This window comes from Cavia porcellus, unplaced genomic scaffold (assembly GCF_034190915.1).
Source record: "Cavia porcellus strain 051 isolate PalLab524CR breed Dunkin Hartley unplaced genomic scaffold, mCavPor4.1 scaffold_26, whole genome shotgun sequence".
Taxonomy (NCBI): domain Eukaryota; kingdom Metazoa; phylum Chordata; class Mammalia; order Rodentia; family Caviidae; genus Cavia; species Cavia porcellus.
Genome location: NW_026947509.1, coordinates 12,919,616 through 12,931,796, shown reverse-complemented (window position 1 = coordinate 12,931,796; position 12,181 = coordinate 12,919,616). Strand labels below are relative to the sequence as shown.

Here is a 12,181-nt window from a genome sequence, read left to right as displayed (position 1 = left end):
AGTCTGTTTAACTTTGAGGAACCTTCCCTCACTTTTAGTGCTATATAAACTTCCTGGCTTATGATATTCAATTAACAAATGCTGGCTTTTATTTTTATTGTTATTACATTATTATTATAGGAAGTTTTTCCAAAAGTCTCTTCTTTCTTCTCAGAGACCCTGCAGACAGCGTTAAAAAATATGTGTGCATTCTGTTGGTGGCTATTCAGTTTTCTTTGAAACTCATTTTAATCCTTTGTGTACACATTTAGATTCCCTAAGGAAGAAGTAGTGTGTTGAAATAAAAGCTGGGGGCAATCAGCAGGGTAAACTAATAGATGAGAATGCTGTGTCCCCAAAAGGCCTGCTCAAAAGAATACATGGATTTCCTCTCCCTTTTTCCTGCAGATCTGGGGATCAAACTTGGAGGCATGCCCTCTACCACTGAGCTATATCCCTAGCCTCTTTTCCCTTTTTTTTAACTTCTTACTTCCAGAACCATTTGGGCCAGATGTGGCAAAGTTAATGGACTGGGGCCATCCCAAATGCAGCAGGTGGGACAATGTCAGTGGCTGCTGGGATAGTTAGTGGCTATCTTAACAATCTCTTGTCAAATACGTTACCCTAGGAAGAAATAACTTACTGTCCTGTGGCGTTGTCATACTTACTAGGCTACTGCCTAGATCTTTGTGAATATAGGAAATGCTTCCTTTTCTATTAAACTTTCATTAACTTGGCAATTTAGACTCAGCTTTCTGTCTTCTTTTTGCCTTTTGAATCAGTGCATATGTGCCAGGTAACCCAGGGAGGAGAGAAGGAAGAATTGAGTTGAATAATCTTATGAATCAGTGTCACCTCTTAACTACAATATGAGGAATCTGTTGCTTAGTTATTCTAGAAACTATTCTTTCTAAAGTTGCCTTCACTTTCTCAGTACAAATGAACCATGACTCAGAACCTCAGAAAAAGCAAGAGAATAATTTCTCTCAGTTCCAAGCTACTTGTTCTTCAAACAAACATGTTAAGAATAGTTAGGGGAGTTTGTATTCTTCAGTGACAGCTCTCAACTGCGTCAGCTGGGCGATGCTGTCAAATGCACAGCACTGACAACATGCAGTGAAAGGCAAGTGACGTTCCTAGGCAGATGTGCGGCACAGCCCAGCGCATGCAGAAGTGGAAACTGTGGTGGGACGCACTTGACAATGTAAATGTCAAGATTTCTTTAAATTTACTGAAATAAAATTTGAGAGGTAAAATATTTTCTCCCACGTAAGATCCAGCTTCTATCCTTTCAGAATGAAGGAGTGTTGCTTTGGATTTTGGTGAGGGTCATGGGTCTTCTATTGGAAGGAAGACTGTCCTTGTATCCCAGGGGAGCTGGTTGCATGGTTCAGCCCCCCTCAAGCTTCACAATCAAGTTAGTGTTCCTGGAAGCAGCTGACTGGAGAAGGTCTGGAGCTGTCCAGGCTATGTGACAGCAGAACTCACCTCACTCAGGGCGCGCTACCTGTCAGCTTTGCTTCACCCTTCGGAAAAGCTCACAGCGAAGGAAAAAGAGACAGTGTCTGTCTTGAATTTTAGTCAAAAGAGATATACATAGCTAGTACTCCTGATTTGTATTAAGAATTATCCTGGGATCTAACCTTGTGTTCTTTACTTATCTTGACTATTTTCATTGTATTTCCAAAGTTGAGAGACAGAAATACTCCATTTAGAATTTTTTTTTTAACTGTACTTACTTCAGTTTAGGTACCTTTGGTCACTATGCGAAAGCTCTCTACAGTACAGTGAGAAATTCAGAGCCTCCGCCTGGGAGCCCTAGCACTGACTTTTGTGTTTCTCTCTGATTGGGCCAGGTCTCTACGCCCTGGCACCCGCCTACAGTGCTCCTGGGTCACTCTCAAGAGGTCACTTCTGTGTGCTGGTGTCCATCTGACTTCACCAAGGTTTGTGAACAAGTCTGTGTAATTGTTTAAAGTAGATCAGAGTTTTGTGGGTTTTCTCAAGGTTTGCTTGCGAGACAGAGGCTGTCTTAAAATTCCTTTCATGTATGATACATGATGTTTGGGGGTCTTGTCATCTATTATTCCCACCTAGATTTTTATTTTTACCTTTAGAGATTTAAAAACTGTAGAGGTCTCCCGGGGTCTTTGTCAGTGGTGCTCTAATAGTAGAGAAATCATCTGTACATGCAGGAATAGCTGAGGATTGCTAGTCACTTCTCCTCTAACTGTAGTGTTAGGTTTTAACTGAAAATTTCATCTTAAGATCTAAGGTGAAAAAATAATCTCAGATTACACCTAGACTTCTTCACTTTCTGCATATTATCAGTGTGTGTTCTCCACCTAGGGGAACACTGATTTGGGTTTTCACATATGACTAAAACACCGGTTCCTGTGAAGTCTCAATATGTGAGTTTCTCTGTAGCTTAACTTTGAAAGAAGAGTAGGCCTGAGATGTTTTAGACACTCCAGGAAGAAGAAAATAGGCCTACATTTTAACTTTATACATTAAGAAATGTGAAATGTGGTGAGACTTTAAAAAAAGAACCCTAAAATGTAGAAAGGCCAGAAACACAAACAAACCGCACATGTACGTAGCAACGTTGTCGGCAGAGGCCAGGCTCCTCATTCTGCCAGTCCCGTGCCTGGCCATCTTTGGGACTCTGTGTCCCATGGGAAATCTCGCGTGGGGGCCATCTCCCCTTTTATGTGTGATGTTTGAGGTTTCATTGTTGTTTCCACCTAGGTTTTTTTGGTTTTTGTTTTTGTCTTCCAGGAACTTCTCATAGTCTGGCCTGTTTGTGGCATCCTTGCTAGCTTTCTTGTATCACCGTGGATTTCTCTTCATTTTTCACTTTCTGTTACCATTTCCGTGGTCTGCTTCAGGGCAGGCATTTTGGGTTTTTTAATCATTACTTGAATTATCCATAATTACACTCCAGTGACATTTTTCCCCTCTGATTCCATGTAATTCCCAGTAAAATACCTGCTTTTAATGCAGGGTATTGTACCTTTATGGAATTTATTAAGATGAATGGTTTTTTAAATTACTCAGTTTTCAACCAGTCATGTATTATCCTTAATTCCAGTGAGAAAAGAAAGACTCTAAGGAAATGCCATGGCTAATTGCCTATCCTAACAGTGATTTTTCATCAGCTTTGAGTTAGGAGGCTAGAATATGGTACTCTAAGACTTGTAACTTTATTCCCATTTTTCAGATGAGATTGTTTGAGTTCAAGTATTTTTGTAATTTGAGAATCTAAATTACCAGACATACACTAGGTGCTCTATGAATAATTACTGTTATGGCACTAGAGAGTGATTGTAAGATTCCAAACATTTCTTCTTGAGCAGTTAAGTATGTAGTGTCCCAGTAAGGAAAGGAAAAAGTTGCCGGTCTCTTGGGGGCCAGGACTTAAAAGAACGTGTGTTCTTTTTTCCTCTCTTTAGTGACTGAAATAGAGAAATTATATAAACAAATGCTGGGGAATAACTCTGGTACCAGTGGCCATTTGCCACAAGCTCCTCAAGTTAGACTTTCTCTGCCATAAAAGGCTTGGGACCACAATTGGGAATGGTCAGATGTTTTTGAAGGGGCAAAGGTTATTTTTAACTTGTTTCTGCCTAGTGAACTTGCTGTTTTCCCAGATTGCTCCTTTACCTATCTGAACAGGAATCTCAAGGCAGTGGTCTCAATGTGTACTTGTCATGGCCTACTAGAGACGTGTGCTAAGTCCAGTCTTGGAAATGACCCCGCTTCTTCAGCAATAGGCAGAACATGCAGGATTCGCAAGTGTGTTTAAGGGTGTTAAATAGCTGACCATATTAATGTTTTTGGTTGGATCATTGAACACAACTGTTTGCAGTCTCACTGTTTGAATGTCCACTTTATATGCTTTGATACTGTGATTTGAGCAACTATCTCTAAGATGATAATATGTAATCTATTAACTGGTGATTTCTTACTGTTTTTGGTTTTTTTTTAATTTTTTTTTGTAGTTCTGTATTACTTGTACCCTTACACTGTTTTGTTTTGTTTTGTTTTGTTTTTTCTCTTTTTCCTTTTAAATAAAATTTAAAAAAAAAAAACATGCAGGATTCAAAAGGTCACAGAAATGTTGGTGATATACACTGATTTTACAGAAAAAGGTATAGTAATTACATATTTCAGAGTCAGTGTAAAGGTGATAAAAATTAGGACTTGTTCAGTTTCTTGATAGAACAAAATGAGCCTGCTATACAACTTTGGGTTAGGTCACAAATTAATGATGACAAAGGTTGCTATCAGTAAATGTATAGAGAAAAAACTAGAGTTAATGTCTTTGAAAATTTGGAATGATCCTTGAAAGCAAGGGATGGAAGTGTATGATCTTCCAAATATCATTTTCTGTCTCTTATGGTAGACAAAATAATTTTGCAGTCTTGAGCCCTTGGGGTACATCCATTTTTCTTCGTTGTAAATCTTTGAATGAAACTTTTTATCGCCGCTTTCCTTGTTCTTCTTAGATTGCTACCTGTTCTGATGACAACACATTAAAAATCTGGCGCTTGAATAGAGGCTTAGAGGAGAAACCAGGAGCAGATAAGCATTCCATAGTGGGTTGGGCCTCTCAGAAGAAAAAAGAGGCAAGATCCGGCCTGGGTAAGGATATGTGCTTTCTTAAGTTTAATTTTATTTTTTGTTTTTATGGTTTCATTTGTTTTGTCCTACTAGAAATAGTGGTAAACTTATTGATCTCATTCTGGTATTTAAAGCACAATGTTCTTGACGTTTATTCTTTTCAAAAATATTTTTTTTAACACTTCTATGTGTATCATCTCTATAGCAGTGAAATACAGTGGTGGGTTTAGGCAAAAAAACCCTTGCAGAACGCTTGCTCTGTGTGGACACTGCCTTTAGTCAACAGTGAGCAAGAAATTTAAAAATCCCAAATATACAAACAGCTCACATATTAGTCTGAGGGGCAGTAAAGAAGTACAATACATATCGTGTCAGACAGTGCTTGCAGTAGGTACTGAGGCGCAAGGAAAACAGGCAGAATGGTGACGTGCTGTGCAATTTTTCTGATGGGTGAGAGGTTGGCCTCATTAAAAGAGTGACATTTGAGTAAGAAAGTGAAGTACAGTCTGACTTTTAATTTGATCATTTTGTTCCTGTGTTGAGAGTGAGTTATAAGAAGATCAGTGCAAAAGCAAGAGGCTAATTTTAAAATATATTGGACTAATTGAGGAGGCAGTGATGGTGATTTGGATGTGAGTAGCAGCAGAGGATAGGAGAAGTCAGCAAATTCTGGAAATATTTAAGATGAAACCAGCAGAATATGCTCAAAGACAGATAAGGGATGTACAGGGGGAATCACCAAAGGTGAGTTTCGAGGTTTAGCTTGAGAAGCTGGAAGAGTGGAGTAACCCACATAGGAAGCCCATAGGAAGAGGGAAGCTGAAGTTCTGTTTAGGTAGCTGGGTAACGTCATTGTTACACCTTCAAATGGAGATGTCAAGGACGCAGTCAGCTGTTGAATTCTGCAGTTCACCCTGGAGTTGGGGATTTGGCATTCATCTGAAGATAGGAAGGAGAGCACCCCACTGTTGAGAGGTCAGGGAAGTGACACTAGTAAAGGCTCCTGAGCAGGCACAACCTGAGAAGAAAAACCCAAGCGTGGTAAGCCCTGGAAGCCAACTAGAGAAAAGGCAAAGAATGAATTTGATTACATGATTCTGGCATACCAAGTAAAATGAGGTTTGAAAACTGACCTTGCCCCAGGTGCCACCCAAGGAAACCAGCCCACTACTGGTCTTTGTGCACCCAGATGCTGCCTGTAGGGACCCAGTCCTGCTAATTTATTCTCTGACCCCGGGGTGAACAAGAATGAAAGACACGCAGACAAAGTAGTTTAGCATGCAGCAGCCAGGAGGATCTCGCTTTTAGTAGGCAACAGAGCCCTGAGCGTCTGGCACACCCTTTTTTTATTCACTCACACTCGGGTACAAGCAATTAAAGTAACCCAAGGTTCGCCTACCTTCCGCTCTCCATTAATGCACACTCAGGTAAGCGATCCCAGCCGCATGGCCTTTTGCCTAGAGCCCGCAGCGTGCCATCACCCCACCTGCTGCCCCACCTCTTCTCTGTGCTCACAGAGGAGGCCAGTTGGGCCTCAGTTCTTCTCTGGTTGCATTTGGCATAATGCAGAGGGTATTTGGCAACCTCAAGGAGAGAGGTTTTTGGTTGAGCTGTGGTGGCCTGACTGGTGTCATTCAGATTGGTAACAGAAAAGGAACTTGGACACTTACGATGCAAGGAGAGAATTATGCCTTTGGCAGTGAACAAAGAACAAAGAGTAGTGATGGCATTGAGATATTTATCAATAAATGGGCGCAGCTTGAGACCATACTCATAAGTGAAATAAATCAATCTCGCATGTGTGAATACCGAATAGTTTCCCTAATGTAAGTAATGATTCAAATATATAAAAATATGTGGTAATCATGATTCCCCATTAGGTGGCCTTGAAGCCTTATAAAGTTTTCACTCATTAATTAGAAAGGCTTTATTCTGGGCTTCTTGATATGAAAATATTTGAAGCTAGAGTATATGAAGTTTTACCCAAATATTTCAAGGAAAAAGACACTATGGTAACTACTATTAAGTCAGGTTATAAGGTGGTGAAGTACTAGGTTATTGAAACAGTCATGCTGTGACCTCTTGTTACATTGTTATGTCCTGTTTTATCTCAATCTCCCCCTTATTGTTTCAAAAAAAATTATTTAGTCATTTCTTATGTTTGTCTTAATTAAAGAAAAAATTCAAAAAAATTAGGATATATAAATAGTAACTCTTTTCGATTTCCTATTAACTTGTTTTGAAGTCCTGTAGTACTCCCACGATCTTGTTTTGACTGATTAGACTCTGTTCCATTCTATATGATAGTATCAAGTTTGAAGACATAGGCAACTACTTTGAAGACAATAAGATTCACTAAGATACCCATTCTGGTTTGACTATTGTCTTCTTTGGAAGTCCTGTAATGTTTACAATGCCTAAGTTTTATTGGTCTTGTTCTCTACTGTTTTGTCCAACTTTATAATATCTAATAAGATAGACAATTCTTTTTAAGGAAACAAGGGACAACGTTGATAACCATTGTTGATAAACTTGTACTCTGTTCTACACCATGTGCTACGTCTATCCTTGGTATTGACTGACAGCTTTGTTTTGCCATATTTGACTGTATTCTTCCCCCCCGCCAAAGAAAGTAATAAGCACTAAGGAGTAATAAAATCCAAGATGTGTAAATTTTGTTGTAAAAAAGAGAGGGAAAAAAAAAAAAAAAAAGAAAAAGAGCTCTAACGGATATAACAGCAAGTGTGTTTGGGGGTGTTAAATAGCTGACTTTATCAATGTTTTTGGAACATTGAACACAGCTGTTTGCAGTCTCCCTGTTTGAATGTCCACCTTGTGTTCTTTGATACTGTGATTTGAGGAACTGTTTTCGAGAAAATAGTGTGTAATCTACTAGCAGGTAATTTCTTACTGTTATGGTTTTTTGTTTTGTTTTGTTTTGTTTTGTTTTGTAGTTCTGTATTGCGTGTACCCTTACGCCGCTTTGGTTTGTTTTGTGTTTTTCTCTTTTTCCTCTTAAATAAAAAAAAAAAAAAAAAAAAAAAAAAGAGTAGTGATGGCAGAGAAGGCAGTCTGTAAGTGTCGTACAGGTAGCAGGACAGATGGGACGGTTAGAACTTTTCTTTTGTTCTGATGACTTTGTTTTCATAATGAAACAGGAGTTGGGGTGGTTAACTAAGAATAAGTACGAGGGCAGAGATGGCAGAGATTTGAGGTTATAAGAAATAGTTGTTTAGGTAGTAGAAGAATATGGGACCAGGGAAAAACAGTTGTTGAGAAGAGTTGCCTTGAGGGTAGCAGTCTTTATTTGAAAACAAGCTTTTAACACATTTGTATGTTTGCAGTACAGGCATAACTGTGCTACTGTATTGGCCCAAAACCAGGAAATAATCCCTAGCACAATTTTTCAGGGTGCTCATAATACAAGTCCCACCTCGTCAGTCAGACAAGACACATTTCGTATGGTCATTGCAATGTGTGACTGACATTGAATTATTAGATAATATTAATAATATTACAGTGATGTTAATATTATAATACTAACAATTATAAAATGATATGATTCAGTATAAGTAAGTAATGTTGACACTAATACTTACATGGTAACATAAATTATAATTAAATATTTGTAAATATCCACGCAGGTGCCTTTGGAAGAAGGGTAAATGCCTATGTAAAGAGATATACTTGAGACTTACACCCAAATGACAAGTGGCAGTATAGGAACAATGCACAAATGTCACACATGCTTGAAAACAAATGGACATGGTTGTATCCGATGTGAATCTTAGTGCTGTAACAGACATACTTAATATATTCACATGGAGCAAAGAAACGTTTTCTGAATTTTGTGCCTGCAGTTTTTTGTCACTTTTGTGTGGACCATCATTCTTAACTGTCAGTATTATATTTGTTGCCACTCCTATCTTATAAGTCTTCAGTTAATATTTGATTTAATGGTAGATTTAAAGGGAATAGTATTTCAACCACTAAATAAGATTAGCACAAAAAGAGCTGTTGCATCAAGTACAAGAGAGGATTCCTTGAGGAGGACTCCTGGGGAAGAATCTTACGGCTTTCTGCAAAAAGAAATCGAATCTCTGAAAGGTCCAGAAATTGTGAGCAGAGTGCAGTAATCTGAGTCAGCAGGCAGAGGAGGGAAATGCTAAGAAGTGCCAGTGTGGGTCAGGCGGGCAGATATCATTTCCGGAGCGGAAGACACCTGTGAGCAGACCGCTGCCCGGAGATCGCAGGCTCTGGCTGTGTGCAAGGTTCAAGCAGTGGCACCACCGGTGGAAATCACCCCAGAAGAAGTTGGAGCATCGCAGCACTGACTGCGTGGCTCCTTCAGTGATGCGCTCTGTCTTTATAAGGCCATTGATAGCACCATTCAAGCTGGAAGATACTGAAGTTATTAAGCACCTGTGTTCCTGTTCTTTGTGGATGGAATTGACTTTTGCTGATCACAACTCTCCAACATGATTGCTCTGGGTGAAGCTGCCATTTTCACCCATGGTTGATCTCGAATGGTTGATCAGTGGGATGCCTCATCAGGGTGCATTCCCTCCACTTAGAGAAGTGATGTGTTACCTGTGCTTTGGCAGATCACCTGAATGGGAAGAAGCCCCACCTCTAATCATCCCTAAGGGCAGAAAGACAAGATTGAGCTGGTTCTGGTGGCGCACACCTGTAGTCCCAGTACTCAGGAGGCTGAGGCAGATTACTGTTGAGTTCCAGACAAGTCTGTACTGTACAGTTCAAGGCTAGCTTATAAATAAGATGAACATGTTTCAGGCATTTAATATCTTGAAAGTGAAAAGGCTTGGCACAAACAAGCAGTTACAAGGAAGAGAGTGGATTTAATGCTGTCACCTTGTTTTGCAAGGTGACTGAAGAGGTCTGCTAGTCTGGGATTAGCTAATCAGCCAGCCAGCACTCGCCATGCTGAAGACATGAAGGACTGCCTCACTTCAGACTCTAAGTAATAAGCATTCAAGGACCATTTGCTCATGGAAGTCAGAAAAGACTACATTACTACATTAAAACTGGAATAGACAGAAGTCAGCATGGAAACTTTGTGAAGCTCAGCCCGCAACAGGTCATGATGGGGTGAAGAATTCATGAGATAAAATCACTGACAGCTGTGTTGCCAGTACAGTGCACGCAGGCTGCGTGGACAAGAAGTACCCATGAAGGAGAGCTCTTGTTACTAGACACGAGAAATTGGAGCCAGTGGTTCCACAGGAAATGGGGCCATAAGAAATTCAGACTGCACTTGGGGGTTTGGAGAATTTTAAAGTGTTCCAGAAGATGATGTGACTGTATTTGAATAAATGTAGATTTTGTACATAAATCTAGACTGTTGTATGTGAAAAGTAAAGACATCCCCTGAAAGTAAGCCCTCTTGTGCCTCTTGGGGCAAAAATTAATATAAGGCCTGGTCTTATTTTTGGAGAAATAATGTGTAGGTAGAGCCAGATTTAACTGGGGAGTTGATTTAGCTCAGCAAGTATGAGAAAGTGAGCGAGGAAGTGGGAGGTGGACGGGAGCCGGTGACTAGTGACTGACTGGGGCTTAACCTGGCGGAGGGCACAGTGCGGGCTGGGCAGAGCTGAGCGGCCACGTAAAAGTGGCTCTGCAGGTGCCCTGAGGGACTCCAGGAATGAAAGGTGATAGCAATTGAAATGAAGCTGGGATAGCAATGAAAGGAAGCTGGGAGCATGGGTGGTGAGCAGAGTAGAATAATTGAAATTAAGATAATAGGGAATTGGGGGCTGGGGACTTAGCTCAGCGGCATTAGCACCTGCCTTGCAAGCGCGTGGTCGTGGTTGTGTGGATCCCCGGTACCGGCAAAAAAAAAAAGAAGATAATAGGGAATTGAAGGTCCAGAAATAAGAAGCAATAAGAGGCTGGTTTAGGTGAGTGGGGGAAGAGTTTTATAGAAAGAGATCAAGAAACCAGCATATCAGAAAGATTACGAATGTGAATTTTGTCATCAGTGAACTGAGCAGATAATATTAAAGATAGAAACAGTGAGCCAAAAGCAAAAACTCTTTAAAGTACTGAGCCTGGGTTCAGACTTAGGTTTCCTTGTTCGCAGTCTTTCTGTAAAGTCTTCGATTACACTGCCATATTTGGTGGTTGTTTTGTGTTTTGCTTTCTTTAAAACTTTAATTGTATTAGTATCAGCAGTTTTAAATTCTACAAAAGTGAATAAGACAAACAGCAGTCTCAGAGCCTCTGCCCAGTTTGCCTTTCTGCAGCCGCTGCTCTAATCCCTTAGCTGATTCTTTAATAGGGGTGTGTATGTGTGTCTGTACGTGTATGTAAGTCTGCCTCTCTAAATGTTATAAATGTTATACAATTATTATATTTCTTTTTTTTTTTTTTTTTTTTTTTGCAGTTTTCATCTTTATCTATTGGGTTCTTTCCTCTGTGAGATGAGAATTTAACTTTCTTGTGTCCTACCATTTCCAAACCTGCACCCCCATCCTAATGGAATATCAGACCTGTCTTAAGCTCAAGATAACAAATATTTTTCTTTTTGTATATTCATAATTGTGTAGTCCTCAGTAGAGTGTAATTCTACAATGTTTTCAGCACCCACAACGTGGTTTCTAGTTCCTGTATATTTTTCCTAACCCTTGTTATTGTTCATCATTTTTATTAAACCCATGTGAGTAAGGCTGTATGACTTGGTATCCCAGAATGGATATTATTTGTATTTTACTGATGACCAGTCATCTGAAACATTTCTTCACATAGTTATTGGCCATTTATATATTTTCTTTGGTAAAACACCTATGTACATTTTTTGCCTGTATTTTAGTTGGGTGATTTGTCTTGCTATTGCTGAGTGTGTAAGCTCTCTTAATCTATTTATTGTATCCTCACATTCTTCATGGTGTCCCTTGACATATAAAACTTTAATTTTGATGAAGTTTAATTTATCTACTTTTTCTTTTGTCATTTGTGCTTTTAATGTTCTATCAAAGAAGCTATTTCCTATTCCAAGATACAAATATTGATTCTAAGGTTTTCTTCCAGGGTTTTATATGTGTGTGTTTTAGTTTTGGGTCTATGATCCATTTTGAATTTATTCTTGTGTATAGTATGAATTAGAAATCCAAATTCATTCTTTTGTATCCAGCTTTTTCTGCATTATTTGTTTGAGTTTTGGTGTATGGAACAGGACGTCATTGTGTTCCCCAGGCCAGCCTCAGAGTCAGCCTCCTACCTTAGCCTCCCAAGCAGCTGAATTTACAGGATTTACCATCATGCCCAGCGCCAAACATTATTCTTTTTTTTTTTTTTTTTTTGTCTGTTTCTTTTTTATCGGTACCAGGGATCGAACTCACAACCACCTGCTTGCAAGGCAGGTGCTTATGCCGCTGAGCTAAATCCCCAGCCCCCGCAAACATTATTCTTTACCCTACTAAACTACCTTGGCACTCTTGCCAAAAGTTACTTAAACATAAATGTGAGGATTTATTTCTGAACTCTCAGTTTTACTCCATTAATCAGTACGTCTGTCCTTAAGGCTGGTACTGCATTGTCTTGATGACTGTTTAGAACTTGG

The 12,181-nt window shown here is 39.5% G+C and overlaps 1 protein-coding gene across 1 annotated transcript in view; it reads left to right on the top strand.

Moving 5' to 3' along the window:
• Positions 1 to 12,181, top strand: part of Dtl (denticleless E3 ubiquitin protein ligase homolog) — a 54,419-nt gene that overhangs the window by 32,317 nt on the left and 9,921 nt on the right. Inside the window, exons 12-13 of the mRNA XM_023567012.2 lie at positions 1,836 to 1,925; positions 4,488 to 4,623. Coding sequence (XP_023422780.1) covers positions 1,836 to 1,925; positions 4,488 to 4,623 — 226 coding nt within the window. The remainder of the gene's footprint in view (positions 1 to 1,835; positions 1,926 to 4,487; positions 4,624 to 12,181) is intronic.